The 22,210-nt window shown below is 53.9% G+C and overlaps 9 protein-coding genes across 10 annotated transcripts, besides 20 other annotated features; 5 read left to right on the top strand and 4 right to left on the bottom strand.

The window, feature by feature from the left end:
- Positions 1 to 980: 980 nt before the first annotated feature.
- On the top strand, positions 981 to 3,117 carry EKO05_0004571 (uncharacterized protein; the record flags this gene model as incomplete). Its single annotated transcript, XM_038939131.1, has 4 exons — positions 981 to 1,077; positions 1,127 to 1,148; positions 1,203 to 1,402; positions 1,460 to 3,117. The coding sequence occupies 4 exons, from the start codon at positions 981 to 983 to the stop codon at positions 3,115 to 3,117; spliced, it is 1,977 nt and encodes a 658-aa protein (XP_038800355.1).
- Positions 3,118 to 3,985: 868 nt separating this feature from the next.
- On the bottom strand, positions 3,986 to 4,970 carry EKO05_0004570 (uncharacterized protein; the record flags this gene model as incomplete). The annotated part of the gene is made up of 3 exons (XM_038938702.1): positions 3,986 to 4,166; positions 4,217 to 4,788; positions 4,839 to 4,970. 3 exons carry the CDS (start codon positions 4,968 to 4,970, stop codon positions 3,986 to 3,988), a joined length of 885 nt encoding a protein of 294 aa, XP_038800354.1.
- A 1,600-nt stretch (positions 4,971 to 6,570) lies between these two features.
- On the top strand, positions 6,571 to 8,114 carry EKO05_0004569 (uncharacterized protein; the record flags this gene model as incomplete). 2 transcript variants are annotated; one of them, XM_059636418.1, is made up of 3 exons in its annotated part: positions 6,571 to 6,727; positions 6,778 to 7,200; positions 7,282 to 8,114. In XM_059636418.1, 3 exons carry the CDS (start codon positions 6,571 to 6,573, stop codon positions 8,112 to 8,114), a joined length of 1,413 nt encoding a protein of 470 aa, XP_059492401.1. The 2 variants fall into 2 exon arrangements, with proteins under 2 accessions (XP_059492401.1, XP_038800353.1); XM_038938731.1 differs by having other exon boundaries at positions 6,778 to 8,114.
- Positions 8,115 to 8,522: 408 nt separating this feature from the next.
- Positions 8,523 to 8,552: a tandem repeat.
- Positions 8,553 to 8,658: 106 nt separating this feature from the next.
- Positions 8,659 to 8,693: a tandem repeat.
- Positions 8,694 to 9,843: 1,150 nt separating this feature from the next.
- Positions 9,844 to 9,995: a tandem repeat.
- A 35-nt stretch (positions 9,996 to 10,030) lies between these two features.
- EKO05_0004568 (uncharacterized protein) lies at positions 10,031 to 11,049 on the top strand (the record flags this gene model as incomplete). Its single annotated transcript, XM_059636417.1, has 3 exons — positions 10,031 to 10,138; positions 10,198 to 10,454; positions 10,506 to 11,049. The coding sequence occupies 3 exons, from the start codon at positions 10,031 to 10,033 to the stop codon at positions 11,047 to 11,049; spliced, it is 909 nt and encodes a 302-aa protein (XP_059492400.1).
- A 2,010-nt stretch (positions 11,050 to 13,059) lies between these two features.
- Positions 13,060 to 13,900, top strand: EKO05_0004567 (Proteolipid protein 2; the record flags this gene model as incomplete). The annotated part of the gene is made up of 2 exons (XM_038938701.1): positions 13,060 to 13,301; positions 13,384 to 13,900. The coding sequence occupies 2 exons, from the start codon at positions 13,060 to 13,062 to the stop codon at positions 13,898 to 13,900; spliced, it is 759 nt and encodes a 252-aa protein (XP_038800351.1).
- Positions 13,817 to 13,884: a tandem repeat.
- Positions 13,901 to 14,357: 457 nt separating the features above from the next.
- On the bottom strand, positions 14,358 to 16,546 carry EKO05_0004566 (uncharacterized protein; the record flags this gene model as incomplete). Its single annotated transcript, XM_059636416.1, has 5 exons — positions 14,358 to 14,584; positions 14,634 to 15,821; positions 16,225 to 16,257; positions 16,341 to 16,420; positions 16,485 to 16,546. 5 exons carry the CDS (start codon positions 16,544 to 16,546, stop codon positions 14,358 to 14,360), a joined length of 1,590 nt encoding a protein of 529 aa, XP_059492399.1.
- Positions 16,547 to 17,079: 533 nt separating this feature from the next.
- Positions 17,080 to 17,669, bottom strand: EKO05_0004565 (Sorting nexin-3; the record flags this gene model as incomplete). The annotated part of the gene is made up of 4 exons (XM_038939115.1): positions 17,080 to 17,108; positions 17,156 to 17,455; positions 17,515 to 17,536; positions 17,592 to 17,669. 4 exons carry the CDS (start codon positions 17,667 to 17,669, stop codon positions 17,080 to 17,082), a joined length of 429 nt encoding a protein of 142 aa, XP_038800349.1.
- Positions 17,670 to 17,798: 129 nt separating this feature from the next.
- Positions 17,799 to 17,824: a tandem repeat.
- Positions 17,825 to 18,048: 224 nt separating this feature from the next.
- On the bottom strand, positions 18,049 to 19,650 carry EKO05_0004564 (uncharacterized protein; the record flags this gene model as incomplete). The annotated part of the gene is made up of 1 exon (XM_038945604.1): positions 18,049 to 19,650. One exon carries the CDS (start codon positions 19,648 to 19,650, stop codon positions 18,049 to 18,051), a length of 1,602 nt encoding a protein of 533 aa, XP_038800348.1.
- Positions 19,651 to 19,804: 154 nt separating this feature from the next.
- Positions 19,805 to 21,580: a dispersed repeat.
- Positions 19,908 to 21,046: a mobile genetic element.
- Positions 19,908 to 21,488, top strand: EKO05_0004563 (uncharacterized protein; the record flags this gene model as incomplete). The annotated part of the gene is made up of 1 exon (XM_038945603.1): positions 19,908 to 21,488. The coding sequence occupies one exon, from the start codon at positions 19,908 to 19,910 to the stop codon at positions 21,486 to 21,488; it is 1,581 nt and encodes a 526-aa protein (XP_038800347.1).
- Positions 19,917 to 21,076: a mobile genetic element.
- Positions 19,929 to 21,121: a mobile genetic element.
- Positions 19,935 to 21,370: a mobile genetic element.
- Positions 19,938 to 20,290: a mobile genetic element.
- Positions 19,971 to 20,857: a mobile genetic element.
- Positions 19,983 to 20,833: a mobile genetic element.
- Positions 20,055 to 21,022: a mobile genetic element.
- Positions 20,352 to 20,857: a mobile genetic element.
- Positions 20,385 to 20,884: a mobile genetic element.
- Positions 20,493 to 20,947: a mobile genetic element.
- Positions 20,493 to 21,034: a mobile genetic element.
- Positions 21,429 to 21,448: a tandem repeat.
- A 527-nt stretch (positions 21,581 to 22,107) lies between the features above and the next one.
- Positions 22,108 to 22,169: a mobile genetic element.
- Positions 22,170 to 22,210: the final 41 nt, after the last annotated feature.

Raw genomic sequence — 22,210 nt, 5'->3', positions numbered from 1 at the left:
GGCCCATACGCGATCCGAAACGCAACCACGGTTCACGGCTGTGGGGTACCTGGTTCCTGCAGCAGTTTGCGGATGCACGACGATCATTTTGATGTCCAGCTGTCAGTGTTAGAGACGTTTGAAGGCGACGCAGAAGACGTCAGGGGTACAGTGACCCGGAGTCCCGGACCCATTCTGAGATAGGGCGTACTCAGGGAGCACAAGAGGGCGATTTAGCACCGCCACTTCAAGGAAGCTCTGATAAGAAATCACTCGCACTTATCGCGTCCTTTTTTTTGTTTATGCAATCATTGCTTGTGTTGTTCCGAGTGAGCGGCATCAGATGTACGATCGCATCTGCATTCCCAAGCCATTACCGTCATCGAACTATCCTCAACTCACATCCTTCACATTTCGCGGCACAACATCCGAGTCGAAGCTCAAGCCAAAGCCTTGTTCTCTTTCCAAATTTTCTCTTCGCCAATGATTTCTTGTCCCGGTGCACAACTGCAGATGCCAAGAACGCCGCGCGAGCGGAGTGAGATCCACCACATGCGCCATGGCGAATCACACGTCCGCTATCGTTCACGTTTCGCCAAGACAAGTACAACGCGCTGCAGATGAACATGAACAACGTGCGTCTCAACCTCGATAAGGCAGCTCGTCCGCCATCGATATGATGATGGTGGCTGGTGGCTGCACCTGGTCTTGCAGCTGGGAGGTTGATCTCGAGCAGTCACAGTGCTTGGACATTGCACGAGGGCGATTATGGACCGTTGACCGACCCGTCTGCAGCATAGGCAACCAGCTTGTGGGAATGAGCTGAGGACCCTGGTCATATGGTTGCTCCCGTGTGCAGACTATGTCCCAAAACTGCGAGGAGCTCTAAATGCAGGTCCGAAGTTTTGGGAGCTATAAAGCCTGGGCCTGCAGGTCTCCGTGGAACGTTGTCGCACTTCCCTACAGTCTTGTATATCACTTCACACTCTGTAGCGTTCGCCATGAAGTCCACCACATCAATTGGTGCTGCAGCTGCTCTGCTTGTAGGCGCTGTGTCTGCGCAGAGCTTCCGCCGTCTTGGAGCCTGCCCAACGCTCGGTACGGCCACCATTGCGGAAATATGGATAAAATGCTAACTAGAGAACAGGATGCGTGTTTCCTCCAGACCAGTGAGCAACTCGTGCGAAATCTATTTCAACTCAGACTAACAAAGTTGATGATAGGGCCGACTTTCTCGCTGGCCAGTACTTCGACATCCGCCTCGAAGTCCACCAGCCCAAGAATGGATCTGAGGCCATTGGGCTGCCTCTGGATGAGAAGTTCACCTTCACCATTACCAAGGAGGGTAAGACCGCGCCGGTCACTGAGTACTTCAAAATCCAAGAGCCCAAGCTCGAGAAGTGGAACTTCACGTGGTACGAGGGTGAGTACTTGCAGCTATTCCCTAAAACAACTTCGGACGGCCACTGACATACTCCAGACCTCTTCGCTCGTGACGCAAAAAACGCTAGCTTCGTCAATGTCGCCGCCAAGGCCTACCGTCGCGTTGCTCTCTACGAGCCCGGCGAGTACACTGCGACCCTCAACTACAACAACGGCAGCAAGACCGAGGCTACTTGGCTCGTTCGCGACCTAGCAGAGGAGCGCAAGACCAAGAACATCATCCTCTTCATCGGAGACGGTATGACCACCAACATGATCACGGCCGCACGCCTGATTGGTCACAAGAGCATCAACGGAAAGTACCAGACCACAATGGCTATGGACAAATTCCCTGTGCTCGGCCACCAGATGACCCAATCGATTGACAGCTTCATCACCGACTCTGCCAACTCCGCTGCTGCACTCAACACTGGCCACAAGAGCACAGTCAACTGCCTCAACGTTTACGCCGACTCCAGCAAGAACGCGTTCGACGATCCCAAGGTTGAGACCATTGCTGAGATGTTCCACCGTCTCACTGGTGGACACATTGGTATTGTCTCTACTGCGTACATTGCCGATGCCACTCCTGCTGCCCTCGTCTCCCACACTCGCAACCGTGGCGAGTACGGCGCTATCGTCGACACCTACCTCAATGGTGTCCAGAACTACACCTGGACGAACGTACCAGTTGATGTCCTCTTCGGTGGTGGTGCTGAGCAGTTCTACCCTCCCTCGCTTGGTGGTGTCACTTACCAGGGCAAGGATTACTACGAGGAGTTCGCCAAGAAGGACTACCAGATCATCCAGAACCGCACCGCACTCCTGTCTGCAAGCAACACGGAGAAGGCTCTCGGTATCTTCAGTACCTCCAACATGGCTAAGTGGCTTGATCGCAATGTCTACCGCAGCAACTTGAACCAGACCGTCTCCCCAACTGGTGACAAAAAACCCGCCCTCGACCAACCCGGCCAAAAAGAGATGACCCTCAAGGCCATCGACATCCTCCAAGCCCGCTCCGGCGACAAGGGCTATTTCTTAATGAGCGAGAGTGCGTCGATCGATAAAATGATGCACGTTCTCGACTATGACCGCGCGCTTGGTGAGCTTCTTGAACTTGACGATACTATCAAGGCCACCATCGCCAAACTCAACGCAACCAACACCCTCAAGGAGACTCTGGTTCTTGTGACCGCTGACCACGGCCACGGCTTTGATGTTATGGGTTCCGTCGACACACATTACCTCGCTGCGCAAAATGCAGACCGCAAGCGCCGCGAAGCCGTGGGCGTCTACGAGCGTTCCGGCCTCTCTCAGTACGCCAACACCGGCAACCTGACCTACACCGACAGCAATTTCCCGTCGAACTGGGACCCGCGCTACACCCTCTTCCAGGGTCTAATGGCCGACCCGGACCGCACCGAGAACTGGTCTGTCCGCAAGTCTGGCCCGCGCGTCCCCGCCACCGAGCAGGTCAAGGGCGACGATGACTTCTACGTCAACCCCAAGGAGCCTTCTGGCATCACGCTCAACGGCACCCTGCCTGTCGAGAACGACCAGGGCGTGCACTCGCTCACCGACGTTCCCGTCTTCGCCATGGGACCCTGCCAGGAGCTGTTCGGCGGCGTGTACAACAGCATCGACATCTTCTACGGCATGGCTGAGTGCTTTGGCTTGGCCAAGGGCAGCCCTGCTGCGAACAGCACCAAGTACTAAAACAGCGGTGGGTGATGATTGATGAGTAATGACGTTGAAAAGTAGAGCTGCGTGGTAAAAGCGTAGATGTAACGAATATTGCATAATAGCACAAGAAACACTGAAAACCTTGCAAGACGTGAAGAAGTTTCGTCATCGTGTGCGAAAACGACGCGATTAACCACCTCGCAAAACAGAGTTGTACGTGACGGTGATTCTCGGAGTCTATTTCTGACCCACACATTTCTATATTTTGGACAACAAGCATGCACATTCAAAAATTCACCACAACCACCACAATACTAATACATACGTCAGATTACATGCATTGGATTATGAAAAAAACGCAGAATGTTGTGCAAAGCAAAGAAAATGCATACGAGATGTTTTGCGATCTTAACATGCCAAGCTTAAGGGAGGCCTACATATTGTCAAGTCGTTACTGATGCTTCTGAACATTGTGCGGATGTGGAACCGCATACAAACACAGCTAAGGGTGAAAGTGTGCCAATACAGTGTGATTTGCGTTGCTTGCAAGATAAATGCAAAGGTGATGTGGATGCAGTAAGACGAGACCAGGGCTTTGGGGAAAGTCAGGTATTCGCTATTTCATTAATTTGACACTCCTCCAATCAGGTGCAGGTGCGCTATTCGCATCATAGGTATACAGGTGTATCACGTTACCGTCGTCGTAATCGTCAATGCTACGAGAGGTAACGACTTCATCTCCATGCCAATCTTCGAAGTGCCCACTTTGATCTTCAGTGATCCCTACATGATGAAGGTCTACCCACGGCCACCCCAGCAGCCAGCCTGACGCATATGGAGGCTTCCACGGGTATCGATAGTGTCCATCTAGACCGACAAAGCGACTGTACGGATAGAAGTTCTACAGCTCTTTTCTTGCATCTGCCGCTTGGTTGCGCAGACCTGGTGCGGTGGTCTTATGTCCGCTTGCATCCGTGTGCTCCATGTCTGCAGCCCAGAGCGCTGCGCCGACGGTGTTTGTGAATGAGAAGAGGATACCGGCGATTGGAACCATCTCCAGGAGGACGGCGGGCACACCAAAGCTTTTCAATGTTAGCAAGGTAGGGTACAGCAGAGTAAATTAGGAGCGTACCTGGCGTAGGCAGCCTTGCGGCGTTCGATGAACTGATCCTTCTCCTGCTTGTTCATCTGCTTGAGCTGGAAGTAGCGCGCGTGTGCAGTAGGTCCGAACTTGCGTCCCTGTAGAATCACAAACAGGACGGTACCCACGATGGGGATAAAGTTCAGCGGAAGGTACATGAAGTAGCGAATGATGGCGCTGGGTGCAAACTTGGCGAACGGCTTGGTCGCGAGCTTGCCCAGCTTTGCGATTGGGTCGCTGCCAGACTTGACGGCGCGCTCCTTCGCGACCAGCGTGGTCATGTCGCGCGACATGAGGGTGCCATCGAAGGTATCGATGAGCGCATCGTCAATGAGAAAGTTCTTGCTTAGCACGTTGAAGATGGTGGAGCTCTCGCTGAGGACAAGCAGCACGGTCGTGACAAAGGCAAGAGGACCGTTGAAGACAGTGAGGACGGCAGCTTGGGGCACGTAGGTCACCACGAACATGAACACCGTGACACCTAGGCCGAGGGAGATGGTGGGGATCAGCTTCGCAGCGAGAGGACGCCATAGCGCGCGGTGCGTGAAGAAGTACGCGATGCCCTGTGCTCGTTAATCCCTGTTCGATCGTGGAGGTGCGCCGACTAGCATACCTTGAATGGATACAGGTAGGCGCCTGACCTAACAGCATCGTTTGCCAGGGCTTTGGCCTGGTTGAAGTCCTCCTGCGCGACCTGCTGGACCTTGTCGGACACCTTGCTGCTTGCTGACTTTCCTGAAGACATTACGAGATTTTGATCAGGTATTAGGTGGGTGAAGGTAGTGAGTGTAGAGCAGGGAGCCTTTGAGCAAAGCGTTGCAAGGGCGCGCTGCAACTGACGATGTGTGACGTCATTGTCAACCGGAGCTCTAGTCAGGCCTACGCTTGGCTTTTGTAGCACGATTGCATGGAGATGGGAACAGGATCTCAATCTCAAGACATCATCTTTACATGCTCACACGCCAAGCGCAAGGTTGGTGAAGAGATTTCGCATCCTCGTCGGCACGGCACAAATTGCCACTGCAATGACACCGTGTGCTGGGTTCATGGCGGGCAAGGAGCTGCCAAGTCTCAATCAGGCTCTGCTTGAGTTGAAGCTCTGAACACATCTACCTGACATTCAGTTCCAGCAGGGTCAAGTCAGAAGTATCTATCACAGATTGCCCATCGCGGGTCGAAACCTCACCAGCACGAGCTTGGAGCACCGTGCGACTTCAGTCTTCTTGCGCGATTCGCAACGTCGCCAGCTTTCCTGCGGGTAAATTCGTGGGCTGTCCGATGGGGTCACTTTATTTCTGTGGTCCTACACTGTATTCTGACCATTTTTGGTGCCCTGCAGAGCTGCAAGATGGCAAGTTTCCAGAAGCGAGAGGTGTGAGGTGGGGTGCGTCATGATGACGGTTCGCTTCAGGCCCAGTTTCGGTTTCTGGCACGCTGCTATCCCGCGTTTCTCCACCTCTCCCGTGGCATTCAGGAACAGCATGTACCTAGCAGCTTCTGCAATGCCAGTCAGAAGCCCGCAGGTGGCGGATACCCGATCTGAACCTAGAGATCTTCATATGACGCCACATATGCCAGTCGAACCGGCCCTGCGCCACAGACACCTCCACAGACGCGCGGTTGCTTCCCGATCGGCTGCGGATCATTGCGTGATACAAGCTAGGCGTGGCAGAATGCAGGATCAGACAACAGCAAACAGGAAATTGAAGTCGCAAGTAAGCTTCGTCCTTCTCCACAGTCCGTGGCAGAATGACGCAGCGCCGTCCACGTGTTAGTCTCCGTTGTGGGCCCAGCTAGCCTTGTCTGTGTAAGCTAGCACTCGAAAGGGTTCTGTTGCTGTGAGCTGTGACCAGTGTTTGTGGCGCTTCCAAGCAACATCCAGCATGGGAGTGCCAGGGCATGTGGAAGGTCTGATTGAGTAACCCGCCGAGATAGCCCCGGCTCATGCTCAAGGTGCTCGAGGCTGAAGGTCTGGAAGCACGGAACAATGACGTGACGGACACTGTAGCTGGCAGCATCTCAGATCTTCACGTTCGCGTTGTTTGTGGCGCTACCCGTTCTGGCAAGGGAGGATTGCTGAAACAGGGATTGAGAAGATTCACCCAGTTGTCCCCGCTGTTTGTGGCACGTCTGCTGATGCTGGAAGCTGAAGGCCAGCAGAACATGACGTAGCAAGATGAGGTGCTCCTGCCTTCCAATGGTAATATATAAGAAGCAACTGGGGCCTCCAGTATTTACCATCACACAACTCAACAACAACCACCCATCACACTCCACTACCTCATAACAACTTCACCAACACCTCACCAATATACCCCCACTACCACAACAAATAAACACCCAACATGGCCGGAGCAATGGAAAAGATCAAGGCTAAGGTCGAGAACGTCCTTCACAAGGACAAGGATACCACCCACGACACCACACACACTGGTACTACAGGTACTCACACAGGAACCACTGGCACACACACTGGCACCAATCTGCCCGGCTCCACACACAGTGAGTTCTACTAGATCTTTCTACAATGTTCGGACACTGATAATCTCCAGACGATCCCACTGGTCCTCACAGCTCGCACACTGCCAATGCTGCTGACCCTCGTGTTGACTCTGACCGCTTCGGCACAGCTGGCAACACCGCCGGTGCTGGCGGTCACGGTACAGGCCAGTATGGTACCACAGATACACATGGCACCACTGGCTCCGGCCTCACTGGTACACACGGAACCACAGGCAGTGGTTTGACCGGCTCGCACGACACTTACGGCTCCAACACCCACGGTACCACTGGCTCCGGCTTGACTGGCTCGCACGGCACTACAGGCCACAGCACAACCCACAGCAGCGACCCCACGGGTCCTCACGACTCCAAGCTTGCCAACAAGCTTGACCCCCGCGTTGACTCTGACCGTGTTGGTCCGGCTGGCAACTCTTCGAGCGTTGGCGGCTATGGTAACGAGCAGCACACTTCCGGTCAGCAGACCTACCAGACTGATGGCAAGAAGTTGCCTGAGGCTCTCCTTGAAGATCAATCAAGGGCTGACCACCACTCAGGTGCCGGTCTGTCTCATAGCAGCCACGCCAACACTGGCGGTCTCACCGGCTCCAACACCCATAGCTCGCACACCCACGGCAGCGACCCCACGGGTCCTCACGACTCTCACCTTGGCAACAAGGCTGACCCTCGTGTTGACTCCGACCGCTACGGTGTTGCTGGCAACACTGCTGGAGCTGGTGGCTACGGCGCTGGTCAGTATGGTACCACAGGTACGCACGGCAGCACTGGCTCCGGCTTGACTGGCAGCCACGGTACTCACACCGGCTCTGGTCTGACTGGTGGTGCTCCTCACACTGGTAGCCACACTGGGTCTCACATCGGCTCTGACCCTACGGGCCCTCACAACACCCACCTTGCCAACCAGGCCGACCCCCGCGTCGACTCTGACCGCTACGGTGCCGCCGGCAACACCACCGGTGCTGGTGGCTATGGCAGCACAGGTTCTGGTCTGACGGGCCACAACACCACCAGTTCTGGTCTCACTGGCAGCCACGGAACTCACACCGGCGCCGGCGGCTACGGCAGTACTGGCTCTGGCCTGACTGGCAACCAGGGCTACTCTGACCCTTCTGGTCCCCACGACTCGCACCTTGGTAACAAGGCCGACCCCCGTGTTGACTCTGACCGCTACGGAGGACAGGGCAACACCTACGGTACCACTCAGGGCTCTGGCTTGACCGGCACCAACCACCCCGGTCAAGTTGGTAACTCAAACGCCAACCAGACCGCTGGACCTCACGGATCCAACGTCCTGAACAAGCTCGACCCCCGCGTCGACTCTGACCTCGACGGATCCAAGAAGGTTGGTGGTGACCGCACCTACGGTTAAGCGACTCGTCCAAGAGGACAAGTGCAGCTGAAGGAAGAGATTGGAATGGAACGATGATATGATATCCCAACCAGTATGATGGTTAGCTTAATGATGAATCTGAATCGATGACGTTCAAAGATTTTTTTTATGCATTTGTGAAACACTGATTTTAGTTTTCACGATGGACTGACTCACAGCATTGTCTTTGGCAATTGGCAATCGCCTCGAGGCGTACTGTCTAGTCAAACGCAACCGTCGTGTTGGTCCTTTTGGCGACAGGTTTAGATGATGAAGTTGATAGACACGAGACTACTTTATTGAAATCGCGACACGTATGGCTCTACCCACGAGACTGATGCCATGGCCGTAGAACATGCACCAGGAGGCGAATTGCTCTTATCGAAGAAATCTGCCATACAAGCTGAACATGCCCATGCCCATGCCCATGCCCTTGCCGTCGTCAGCGAGCGGGTACCGCTAGGTCGGAACCGTCAGGTCCGTAACGGCCTACTGGGAGCGGCTTGCCTAGGGCTTAGAAGAGGTGGACACCCAGCACGTTCGTAGTAGGAGTGAGGAGTGAGGAGTAAGAGTAGGCGTTTGCCAGGCTTAGCGAAGCCATACCCTGTCTGGTCCGTGGCTTTATTCTGTGGACATGGAGCGGGGAGTGGAGTGCACCAGGTGCTCTGCAGGCTGCATGCACTATCATGAGCTTCATTGGGAATAGCAGCGCGCGTGTGGACGCGTGGGGATTCCGGGGGTGGAGAGTTGGACACCGCTAGTGTGGTCGGTGCGTGGGTGCTGGATCTGGCATGCATGTTTCGCCGGCTAGACTGGTTGCTGGGCGTGCGATTTCGCAGTGCTCAAAGGCGGTGCCGTCAGCCGTGTGTGTGGCGTTGATGATTCGAGTGCCGGGCTGGAAAACAACTCCAACGACTGAGATGCAGTCCCGTTCTGCGGCTCTACGAAATCGTTCTAGGGGGGGGAGGGGGTGGTACGTGTGCTGGTGGTTAGCGCTGATGCTGCTGGTCAGCCAGATGGGACGCGTGCGGGTGACGGAGGCATGGAAGCTGAATGGAAGCGTCGAAGCTGATGGCATAGGACGCGAAGCACAGTGGACGCCCACGCGGAGGCTCGGTAGTCGTCTTTGCAGTGCTGTTGGCGGTATGAGATGCTCAGTGTGAAGGAATGACGAGCTGGTGGTCACAGAGCTGAGAGGACTCTCGGAGTTGCTGCTGAAACTGCATTGTCCAGCAGTACATGTGCTTTCTGGAATTGATGCCCGGGTTACCCGTTTGGTATTAGACGTTGTGGTACAAAGTTGCTGCAATACATGGCCGCTGGTGTGGACACGAGACTGCACCAAAGGCATGACAATTGCGTTGTGCATAGATGCTCACCGAGTGTCTCTGCCGCAGGACCAGGCCGTGAGGAAGCAGAAGCGAAGTCGTCATGGCGCACAGGCTACTTCGCGAAGTGTCGGCCACCAGCCGTTGGTAGGGCGCTGCCGTACGGGCTGCAGGTCGGCCTAGCGCAGTCACATTGGGTTTGGGGCGTGCAGCGGGAGTGAACGTGCGCCATGTGGGTGGAGGTGTGTGTGAGAGCGCGAATTTCAGCTGTCAGCACTCAGTCAAAGTGTCGTGTTCCCGTTGTCGCCTCTGCTCGGAGCTTGAAAACGCTGAAATACAAGTAAGCATCGTTCCGTGATAGGGCCGGAGAAATAGTGAAGGCGCCTTTCAGTCTCCGAGAATCTGAACGTCTGAACATCTGAACGTTTGAACGTCTGAACGTCTGAACGTCTGAACGTCTGAACGTCTGAACGTCTGAACGTCTGAACGTCTGAACGTCTGAACGTCTGAACATCGGAACATCTGAACATCTGAACGTCTAAACGTCTGAACGCGTGCCTCTCCATCCACCAGCACCAGAACATCGCCATGGATTACAGCTTCTACGGCGCTTCGCAGCAGCCCTACCAGTACTTGGGCATGCCGCCAAATACCTTTGCGAGCTCCGGAATCGACACCGACCCAATGCGCAGTGTTGTAGGTGCTCTGATGCTTTGTCGCCGCCAGTGGTCCGCCCCGACTAACACCACCATCAGGAACCTCTCGATGCGGGCCTCTTCTCAGGCACCTACGACGCCTTCGCTCTCCATGGGTTGCCGACCCCGCAGCATGGCGGCTCGCCAGACATGGCCTCGCAGACGCCTCTGCCGACCGTTGGCAGCTTGGATTCGGGGCTGGGCGGGGAGATGGACGACGGCGGCGCAAGCAGAACACGGAGCAGCAGCGAGGAGAAGGAAGCCAGCCTCCATCTCACGCCCGCGCAGAGCAGGCGGAAAGCACAGAATAGGGCAGCGCAGGTTTCCCCTCTTTGTCACGGCCCAACCCGTTACTGACCCCGATGCAGACAACGCGCCTTCCGCGAACGCAAAGAACGCCATGTGCGCGACCTCGAAGCCAAGCTCAACGCCCTCGAAAACAACACACAGTCCCTGCAGTCCGACAACGAGCGCCTGAAGCTGGCCTTGCAGCGCGCCCGCATCGAAAACGAGGTCCTCCGCGCCACCTCTGGCCACTCGCCGCCTGTGTCGCGCAGAGTCTCGGCCAGCTATCCTTCGCCAGGCGCCCACCTCCCAGACGAAGACGTGGAGCACGAAGAAGACGCATACAACGTGCAGTCACTCAGCAACGGCAGTGTTCTCAACGCGGCGCACAAAGACCACGCCGCCTCTCGCCACACGTCCAAGGGCAAGGAGGTGCCCGCAGCTCAGGCATGGGACGTGATACAGTCTCACCCACTGGTCAAGCAGGGGCTGGTGGACGTCACCGACGTCGTTGAGCGCTTGAAAGGCGCTGCCAAGTGTGACGGCCACGGGCCAGTCTTTGAAGAAAGCACAATCTGGCAAGCGGTTGAAGAGTCGAGGCGGAGCGGTGGTGACGAGCTCATCTGAGCATCTGTCAGCCTTCATTTCAAGTTGGTTCCTTCTCTCAATCATTCCCTTTCGCGAGACTGAGATTAATGACGGCGTTGTCAAACGGCCACAGCTGGAAGCATCAGCTCGTAGGCATGGGCTTGGAGTTTTCTGCATATCCTTCTTCACCCACACGGTCACGACAGACTGTTTCTCCTCAGAGATTGCCCCTCCGATATCAAATACCCCTAGTTTGCACCGCCGCTACACAAGCTTCAGTGCAGCTCCGTTGCGCAACCCATTTTTTTCTGACAACTTTGTCTCTCCACCAAGCGAAGTCGACCTCCACGACACTGCAAGGATTGTATCTGCGGATTGTCTTTCCTTCCCATCATTTCGGGCAAATTCGAAGGACACAGTCAGCATACCATGCACAGCGTCAGCCATAGAATCAGATTTTGGCCACTGTGCTAAGCTACCCCAGCCACAGCTCGTCCATGCGAGAACGGCGTGCGGGGCGATGGGGTCGACTACCAGATGCGATCCAGGCTTGCAATACTTCGTACACATCACTAGTAGCTTTGTCTCCTTTTGGTACTCGAGTTTGTCCTGTGCAATTGAAGCAACAGTCATTCATGCGTGACGATGAGATCAGGACTAGGCAGTCGCCGAATCTTTGGCGACGTTGTGCCGCCCGCTCGCAGAGGTGTGTTGGTGTTTAATACAACTGACAAATGATCAGGATGCAAAGTATACGTGCTATTTTGCAGTTCTGTTGATATTGTCGTAACCGGAGCCTGACTTTGCGGCTAGACTCTGCTCACAGTGCTGCAATTCCGGGGCGACAAGTCTGCACATCACCATCCCTACGATTCGTCAGATGCAGCCCCATCGGCGTCTGATCCCAATGTATTGTCCGATGATTCCAAAACATTGATAAGAGCTTCGAGTTCTTCGAGGAGATCGCGCACACATTTAGGATGAGTTCTGAAACTCTTGGTTTCCAAGTATAGCCTAATGCACGACTTGTGTGCAAAAAATAGCAAACGCCAAAACACGCAAAGCAATGCTGACAGGGCCGGTCACTGCAACGATGTGTCTGATCAAGAATTCGAAGAGACCGGGTGCCTGAGGGTGCGAACTTGTATACAGCCATGCTCGAGTACATCACATTGCATCTCTACGCGCGGGAGCTGCGCTACTGGTTGGCTAGCATCACCGAAAGAGACCTTGGTTCCACGGAATTGGCGCCCTAGTTGGCGTGCTGGAAGTACCCTCCATTTGAGTGCTTGTATCTTTACCATTGAATGCGCGGACAGAACACTCAAACCCTGCTAGATCGAACGAAGCCTGCCTAGATAAGACATCGCTCAGAATGCACCAAAGTCTCAATTTCTCGCGTACACATATCGGATGACGATGAGAACAGATGAAGTTTGGCGACTTACCAGCGATCGTGTCGGCCCGATGGCTAACTAGTAGACAGCCACATGAAAGAGTGAATGACCCGTAAGGGTGCATCCCAGTCGTTTCGTATAGTAAGCCCGCTGTGCTTACTGTTCATTCCAAGTCACCTGCCTTTTTGATTCGTTTGAAGGAAACTGTGTCGTAGTCTCATGATACAAAGCTTCACATTCAATGTTGCGATCTGCTAGACTTTGAGTCTGTCCAGTGCAAACGAGACTTGACAGCGTACACATCTACGAACATTCTCAAGGTGAGACCTTGTTCTAGTGCTGCAAAATGGCATTGACAGATTGGCAGGTTGTACCAAAAGGCTAGCATACTCAGGGAATTAATGTAATTAACTTTTCGTCGTACAAAGATTCACACCAATGCCGACGTCATGCCCTGGCAAGGTGTTCCAGCCCAAAGAAGGCAAGTGGGGGCGGGGCAGTTGATCGACGGCGACCCTGAGCTTCAGAGCTTCGAAAGTTTCAGGCGTCAATTTAAACACCACCACACCAGTATTCAATCTTTGTATACCTCTTTCTGGACCTCAAAACACTAGAACACTCCCTCTCGAACTCCCAAATCACAACCGCCAATATGCAGATGCCAGATATGCCCATCAATGTCGAAGTCGACCCAAATGAAGACACAGAATGGAACGACATCTTGCGCAGTAAAGGCATCATCCCGGAGAAGCCACCTTCGCCCACGCCTATGATTGAGGAGGCTCTCACAGAAGCGCGCCGACTTGCACACGAGAACCGGCTGGAAGGGAAAGAACTGGACGAACTAGCGGAGCTGGAAGACGAGGAAGACGAAGACTTTCTGGAAAGCTACAGGTAAATGCACCTCTTTGCCCTTGTCAGACCAGCTAGCCATTCAAATTGCAATTCATGCCCATGTTTACTGACGCTCCACCAGGCAGAAGCGCATGAACGAGCTATCCGCCATCACCTCGGCCTCAGTATACAACCAAGTCTACCACCTTCAGAAACCCGACTACAGCCGCGACGTGACGGAAGCATCGCAAAAATCCCACATCTTCGTCCTCCTGACCTCCAGCACGGGCACAAACACCGAGTCGCGCGTCGCAATGGAGTCGTGGACGCTGCTGGCGCAGAAATTCGGCGACGTCAAGTTCTGCCAGATGCGCGCCGACCTGTGCATAGAAGGATATCCAGACAAAAACACGCCGACAGTGCTGGTGTACAAAGACGGCGACATCAAAAAGCAGATCGTGACGCTGCGCGAGCTCAACGGCCCGCGGACAAAAGCCGAGGACTGGGAGAAAGTGCTGGTGGATCTGGGCGCTGTTAAGATCGGAGATGGCAGACTGAGCAGGAGACCGGGGCAGGACGACGACGAGGAGAAGACGACGGGGATACGGCAGGGCAAGACCATGGCGCAGGCGAACGACGACGATAGCGATTGGGAGTGAGACAGTCGCGTAGAGACTTGGTGTTTGTTGTCTGTCAGACTGCGGGGTGGCTGCACGCAGAGCGCAGAAGGCCATCCACAGCAACCATGCTTGACAAGCAAGCCAAAACAAGAAGAAAAAACACATCCGGAAATAACACCATTGCAAACAGAGCGCTCCATTCAATCCACCCACCTGGGCGATATGGCCTCGAGCAGAAAACCACCTCATCGCAAAACCTCCCACTTGGAAACCCAACACGTGACACTTACTGCCCGCGAATCCGTTGCGAATAGAGAGCGAATGTAGTTTGCTTGTGCGTGTTAAACTATAAAATTACGCCGTGCAGTCCGGCATACCATATCGTCCTCCGCGTAACCGCACCTCCGCTTTGCGATTCCCCCTCGTGCTACGCGTCACCTAGGCTATTGTTACAAAGTCTCGCACCTTCTTTCTGGTCCACTGTTCGAGGAATGGTCTAGAAGAACCTGCCGCTCTTGCCAGCCTCGACGTTGTGCTCGAGGACGGTGGCGTGCTCGTCGGCGTCGATTGCGCCAGGGGGTGTCGTCTCGCGGGGAACAGGGCGGTCCAGCGCATCGAAACGGTGGCCCTTGACCTTGGCCCAGATCCAGAGTGCGGAGATGCGAACGGCGCAGGCACCAAAGGCCCAGAGAAGACCGCCAAAGGGTGCGGCGACGAAAGCACCTACTATGGTCAGTACGGAAGCCAGCAGTGGCCAGAGAGGAAAGCTTACCAAATGCACTCCAGTCGTTGGCGTAAAGTCCACCTTCAAGAAGAAGGAGACGGCCAGCCAAGGTGACATCACCATTGTAGTAGACGAGTCCGAATAGGAAGATGGTGAGGATACCACCCAGACCGCCGACAACAAAGTCAAAACCACGGTACCAGTAGAACTTGTCGCTCAACCCAATGACCAGGCAAGGCACAACCGCTGCACTGACCAGATCGCTGATCAGAAAAATCTGGAGAATGTTTGGAGATCGAAGTGCGACAACAACGACCGGGAAGATGATAGCCACGACGCATGCGCGGATGAACCAGATGTTCAGCTTGTTGCGGAAGAAGTCGTTAGAGCCAGTGGAAATCATAGCACTCTGAAACGAGTCGAACGCAGCGGCAGAGAGCGAGATGGTCATGACAAGGACAACACCAACGACCCAGTTGGGCAGCTGCGAGAGCAGAAGAAAGAGGGAGAGAGATCCGGTATCTGCGTCGGTCATGTCCCACGCGCCACTCCATGCAGCAAGCAGACCTGCGACACCAACAAGGGTCAATATGATGAGGACACCAACTGATGCGAGTGAGACACCAATCCAGAGATCCTTGTCTGTACGCGACGCGAAAGTGCGCATCCAGAAACCACTTAGGAAAAAGTCGTTTGTCAAGATGGCGACGGGAAGAATGTACAGCAGCTGCCAGCCTAGGAGCGAAGAGTTCAGGTAGCCAGATTTCTCAATGAGCGGGCGTTGGATATCTGTTTCGACACCAACTGCGATAACGCCCAGAATGATCAGTCCAACGACCATGGCTCCTTGGATGTTGTCGGTTACGAACGAAACCTTGAAACCGCCCAGCGAGGTGTAGATTGTTGTTACTGCGCACTCAACAATCACGACCGGGAGGCCGTTCAGACCGGTGAGGAGGTTGACGATCTGCTGGAGGGCGGACAACTCGGCAACCATGTACAAAAACATAGTGATGAGTGTGCAGATGCTCAGGAAAAGACCTGCAACAGCACCGTAACGCTGGCGCGTCCATTCGGTCAGGACGAAGCCTTCGGGACATTTGCGTCGGATAATAGGCCCCAGGGCACCGAAGATCAGAAGCGGGAGGGCCGATGACAGTGCATAGACTAGGAGACCTTGTACACCGGCGATGGTCGCAATCTGAGGATAGGTAAACAGGATACCAGAACCGAGTGCTGGTGATTAGAACAGGTAGGTCAGCTGACTGCAGCAATGAGGGGGAGGTCAGGGTAATAGCGGCAGCACGTTCCTCACGCAAGTATTATCTTGATCGAGTTCTGACGGTACTTCTCAGCTTCACTTTGACTAACAACAACACCTTGTGAGGAGTGTTGTTGCAGTCTCAGATCTGCGCCCGCAGTGTAGCCACACAAAGACTGCTCTCGTTATGCTTGGAGGTAGCAGTCCCGAGAGCAGCCTTTGCGAGAGATCTCAAATACGAACCTGAAGACTTGACTGTTGATTTGCGCTCATTGAGCGATGAATGTTGAATGCACCTCGTTCAGGCGGTGTTGTGATACTGAATCGATACTGCCGCTGCTCTTCACGCTGGACGCGCTGTTACGCGGATGGACTCACACGAGGCGATGAAGTTAAGAGCGAGCGGAACGCCTGCGGCATGTTAGCTATCATTCATGAATGTGAGCGCGACAACAGCGTCAAAGATGGTGACGCATGATAGCCGAGGTTCTAACCCTTCTGTGTACGGTTGCTAGACAGCCACTCAGTCTTAGACTGGTGTCGCAACCGCCATGCGACGAAGCATCCCAAGACCCTGATCTTTGGTTAGCCTTGTGGTTCCACGGTCGCACGACTCGAGGTCTCCACTTGTGACATACAGGAAGGCGCCTAGGGTCAGATAGATGATGGCGTTGGACGCTGGATGCGACGGTATGCCCATGTTGCAAGATATGTACAATTAGCTTCTCGTATATATACAGTGGAGATTGAAGCCGTGCAGATGCAGTTCATGCAGGGTTGCAGCTTGAGCCGAAGAGTGGAAAGACTTTTGCGTTCGGACGCTAGCGCTCGACGGGGATGCCGATGATGTCAAACTAGACAGGTCTGGCCGCTCTCTCCAGCCCCACGTGGGGAAGCGCTGGTGTCGTTGAGGGTGCTGAGCTTTGGTCTCTGATATTTGTTGCTGGTGCGTGATTGTTCAGATTGTCTTCCCAGGTTCACTGTTGATTACAGCGCAGTGGATGACTTAACCTTGAAAACGCACTTGCAGTATGCACTTGATGGAGTTCAGTCATCGAATTACCAGTACCGTACTTTGATTGTTTGCACAGAACGCCCGTGTCGCTCAAGAACGCATGTAAATTCTACGACGTATCGCAGACTGTTCCACCGACCGATGCTGAGTCTCGCGTAGATGCTGTTTTGCAGCAAGCCAGTAGATTCGATTGCTTCCTGTCCCTCCTCCCCAGTCAATCACCACGCATGTCGGTCCCAGTTTGGATCTACCGTTGTCAGTCCCCACCGCCCAGAAACACCCAGCGCCACTCACCCTGCACAAACGCCGCCAGCACTTTACTCCCTGTCTGGAGCAGCGGGTGTCCCACTACAATCTGCAAGAACCTCTGCAGCCCCTCTCTTCTGTGCTCGATTACGTCGTCTGAGAAGCGGTTGGTCAGGACCTTGCCCGGCAGCGGCGGTATGGTGACGCGCGCACTCTCGCGCTCGAGGATGTCTCTAAAGGCCTCGAATTCGTTGTAGCGCCGGCGCACGGAGGAGGACTTCAGCTTGAAGGCGGGGATGTTGGTGCGCATGACGATCTCGTAGGTTGTGTACATGCCGCGGCCGACACCTGGAGCACAGTCAGTGTCTAGGTCTCCTCGTGTGGAATCGCATAGAGTCTGTTTTTACCGTGGGTCATGGGATTGCGGACCTGTGCACGCGACATGTGAGCGAGGCTGCGGGGGGGTCTACAGCGGGGCGCATACCTCGATCTCGAGGAAGTTCTCAGGGGGACCGTACAGCTCCTCGAAGGACTGCTGGCGCGCATCTGGTATGGACTGCATGGCGAAGATGGTGTGATTGCGTCTACAGCAGTGTGCAGGAGCCTTTGGCGCAATGCGAGCGTTGGCTGATCGATGCAAGCTGGGCACGGACGTCCAACCCCTCGGAACTGCCCCACTACGCACCGGCTTCACCACCACCACCACCACCACCACCAATGCGAATGCTTGCCCTTAGCCGAGTCTATATCGTGTGCGCATCACAGCATCCAAACTCAATACGCACCTCCGTCCCATCTACGACAAGTCAATGTGAACATGCACAGTCCACGTGACATTGTCCGCACGTCAGTCGTAAGTACTAACCTCATACGGAAAGTCTTAAGCCTTCTCACCTGGTAGATCCATCAATCCATGTTCACGCTCAAATACCCATATATCACTACAGTTTCGGGACCCTCTCGGCCGTGTTTTTGACAACCCAATCCTGCGTCGGTGGCGTCTTCACAAAACTACCCCTCGTCTCCCACTTTCTCATCCACTCCAGCAGATTGGGTCTTCCTTTCTGCCAATCAAGACCCAAGAAACCCATCTGCGCCGTCAAAGCTGTGGCAACAGCAACAGCAATTTCATCCACTGACGCTGGTGCACTGCCGGGCTCCAACAGTATCCCATCTTTTACAACAGTCTCGAAACGATCTAATCCACGCAAGATCTTCGTCTTCTGGCCCTCCACCCACTCCTTGAAATACAGTCCACGCTCTTTCCTGATACGTAATTCATACGTGATGAGCACAGCTGCATCCATGATGCCATCCGCACACGCATGCAGCGCTTTCATCTGCCAGTACTTCTTATCCTTCTTCACTTTCACACCTGCCAGTTCCTGGAGGTACTCGCAGATTACTCTCGAGTCGAAAACACCAGTTGGCACATCTCCGGTGACCAGGCAAGGTATCTTGCCCATCGGATTGTACACCGCAACGTCTTCGGTGTTGTCACTCCAGCCCTTGATGGGGATGGGGGCTACGACAACTTTTTCGAGGGTCATGTGCTGCGCGAGGTTTAGCTCGTGGGCGAGCATGAAGACTTTGCGCGTGTATGGCGAGAAAGAGTGGTATATGAGACGCATCTTGGGTATCGTTTTTTCGCTGCTGAGTGATGGCGGCATCGAAGATTCACCCGTGGCCCTCACAATACGGAAGTTCCAGCGCGGGAAGTGGAGATGGAGACCTTTGCTGTTGCGGATCACGACTTCGGAGGCTGTGAGGCCAACTAGAGCTCCACTATCTTTGTGCGCTTGGCCGTAGTCAGATGGAAATACTTGGACCATGTCGCCGGCGTGAAACCCAAGAGCGTCGTTGTTGTCAAAAGTCACAGGCTCGGTAGGTGAGGTCGCATCCAAGACCCGCGTACTCATTGTCTTCCCATCGAGTGCGGTAGGCTTCGGGGACTTTCCTTTTGCACCTTTGATATTGCGCATGAAACGTTGGATCCAAGCGTGTGTCCGCGGGTAGTTCTTCTCGCCAAATTGTTCCTCGGGTAGTGCGCCTTTCATGCCACGATCCACGATGAGCCACTCAAAGGGCCATGCCGCATCGATATCTGCGACGGTCAATCCTTCCGTCCCCAGGATCCATTGCCTGCCATCGGCCAAAAATGTGTTCTCCATCAGCTCAAAAGCCTGTCGCATATTCTGCAGACCATCTGGCCGGCCAGCTTGCATGTTCTCCGCCGTCATGCGTCTTCCACCCATCAGCCTCTGCCGGTCGTCGAGGAACATGTTGTTCTGTATCAAGCCTGTCGATGACCAGTATGGCATGAGCTTTACGGCATTGTTGAAGAGACCACCATCGCTGTAGTTTTCTAGGAGTTTTCTGACTCCAGCTTGTTCGGTCGTTTTTAGTGTCAAGGTACTACTAGGATATAGAGATTCGAGTTTTGAGATAATCAGTCGCGAATCGATGTATACATCCTTGCCTAGAGCCATGATCGGGATGCGCCGGTAGCTCACATCAATTGATGCGAGATCTGGTCGCGGCATAACTGGTGGTTGTATCTGCAACAGTAAGCGAGAGCAAAGACATGTTCACGCAACAGCGTAACATACACATTCATCATACTCAATGCCACGAAGCCAAAGATACCACAGCACACGATGAGAGTAGATAGAGGCTGCGTAGTGGAAAAGAATGGGTAAGATCGGCCCCCTAGTGTTCGGCCACCCCTAGTGTTCGGCCACCCAACACAACGCGTTACTCTGTTTTTGACGCTCTATACTCTCAACGCCACGCCATCAAAATGGATCCCCGTGAAGTGGCTATACAATCTGCTATCGCTGATCTCAATTCTGGTGTTTTTACAAGCCAACGGCAGGCTGCCAAGGCCTATGGCGTCCCCCGATCAACGATCCAAGAGCGCCTCAGCGGTCGCCAACCCAACGCGATAGCTCATCATCAACAGCAGCGATTGACTCCAGAACAAGAGCAATTTCTAGTAAATTGGATACTTGAAGAGGACTCACGCGCACAGCCACCCTCCCATCCACGCGTACGAGAAATGGCTACCCTTATCCTCCACATGAACGGCGACTACGAGCCACTCGGGCATAAATGGGTAACCCATTTCATCACGCGTAACCCACGCGTCGCCTCTATAGTTGGCCGAAAGATTGAGAGCGCAAGGACTACAGCAGCCAACTATGAGACTATACGCGCGTTTCTAGAGTTGTTTGAGCGTACGCGGATTGAGCTGGGTATACAATATGAGGACATATGGAACATGGATGAGACTGGGGTAGGCCTTGGGGTATGTAGCAACTCCCGTGTGGTTGCTAGCTCGTCAAAGAAGAAGGCTTACGTCAAATCCCCAGAGGATCGTGAGTGGGTGTCTATTATTGAGTCCATCTCAGCCGTTGGCAAGAAGCTTCAATGCCTAGTCATCTTCAAAGGCAAGCATCTACAATCCACGTGGTTCCCAGCACAAGGGGTACCTGATTGGCTCTATACAACGTCAGAGAATGGATGGACGTCAAATGCTATTGGATCTGAGTGGCTGAAGCGGATTTTTCTGCCTCAAACTACACCTCAACCCGGTCGCTGGCGGTTACTTATACTGGATGGCCACGGCTCTCAGATCCCGATAGACTTCATGTGGCTCTGTAAGCAGAGCAAGGTCTATCTCCTATACCTCCCGCCTCACGCGTCACACGTCCTCCAGCCGCTAGATCTGGCTCCATTCTCAGTACTCAAATCTCGTTACCGTAGCGGGATCCGAGCCCTCTCAGCACTTGATGACGCAGCACCTATCAAGAAGGAGCGCTTTGTCACATCATACAATAAGGCGAGAGATGAGGGACTATCTGAGAGAGTCATACGAGCCGGGTGGAAGGCTGCTGGCCTCTGCCCATACAACCCAGACCTTGTACTGCTCTCATCTCAAGTATCAGGCCGGCCTATCACTCCTCCACCATCTACTCAAGCCTCAGATGACGTGTTTGCCACGCCTCAGAGCTCACAGGCCTTGTACAAGGCTCAGCAGCTTATTCTATCAGAATCTCATTCACGGAGCACACGCCTGATGCTTGGCAAGGCAGGCAAGGCTATTGCCAGAGCCAACACCCGCGCAGCTCGGCTAGAATTTGAAAATCAACGCCTCAAGTATCAATTAGATAGTGCTACTATTACTCACTCAAGAAAGCGAGTTCAAGTTAATCCAAATGAGCGCTATAGCAACGTTGAGGCGATTAAGGCTGCTATAGATCGGGCAGCAGCATTACAAGCTGAGCAGGCATCACGGCAAGGAGAAGACGAAGCTAAAAAGGCGGCAGCAGCAGCAGCAGCTCTTACGCTTCAGTCTATGTGTACAGAGTGGCAATTGTAATCGTTGTTGTTGAAAAATCACGACTCAAAATAGTGAAGCTTACTTGGGTGAGGTGGCCGAACACTAGGGGTGGCCGAACACTAGGGGGCCGATCTTATTTCCGTCGGCGCCATTGTTGAGATTTCTCACACTGATACTGATACGCAGTAAGGATATGATACAACACTTTGATGAAGTGTTATACGCGTGCTCTGATCTTCACGGGCGCGCATCGTGTTTACCCCACACGAACTGCTATGACGTCGATCCGAGCCGAGGCTCGACGATGCCGAGTCGAAGGCACAACCATCATTAGCTAAGCTATACACGTATTGTTTCTTTCACAGAGATAAGCGAGTCTTGGTGATTCAGGCGCAAATGAAAACATGATGGAATGGAAAGCATGTGCGAGTCGCTTTACCCATACAAAATATGCAGTAGCTCTGCAACAATTCTCAAGACCTTTTCATCAGTTTGGCGCGTTAAACCCCCATGCAAGGAATGCAAACTCAACTCTCTGCCTCCAATACGTCCAAAAGGAGATAGACGATGAGAAGACCAGAGGAGTCGGCCAGCCCGTTCACCTCCACCAAAACAATTAAATGTTCAACAGAGACCATAGTACGGACCTAGTACAGTACTACGTCAAAAATTAGTTCCACTAAGCGAATCCCCGCATCATCACCACGCCAACCACCCCACGTGCTAAATTTGCAAACCTCCAAGCTATTATCTGTGTCAGC

Source organism: Ascochyta rabiei, chromosome 6 (assembly GCF_004011695.2).
Source record: "Ascochyta rabiei chromosome 6, complete sequence".
Lineage (NCBI taxonomy): Eukaryota > Fungi > Ascomycota > Dothideomycetes > Pleosporales > Didymellaceae > Ascochyta > Ascochyta rabiei.
The sequence above is the reverse complement of the archived record's forward strand: the minus strand, read 5'-3'. Positions and strand labels throughout refer to the sequence as shown.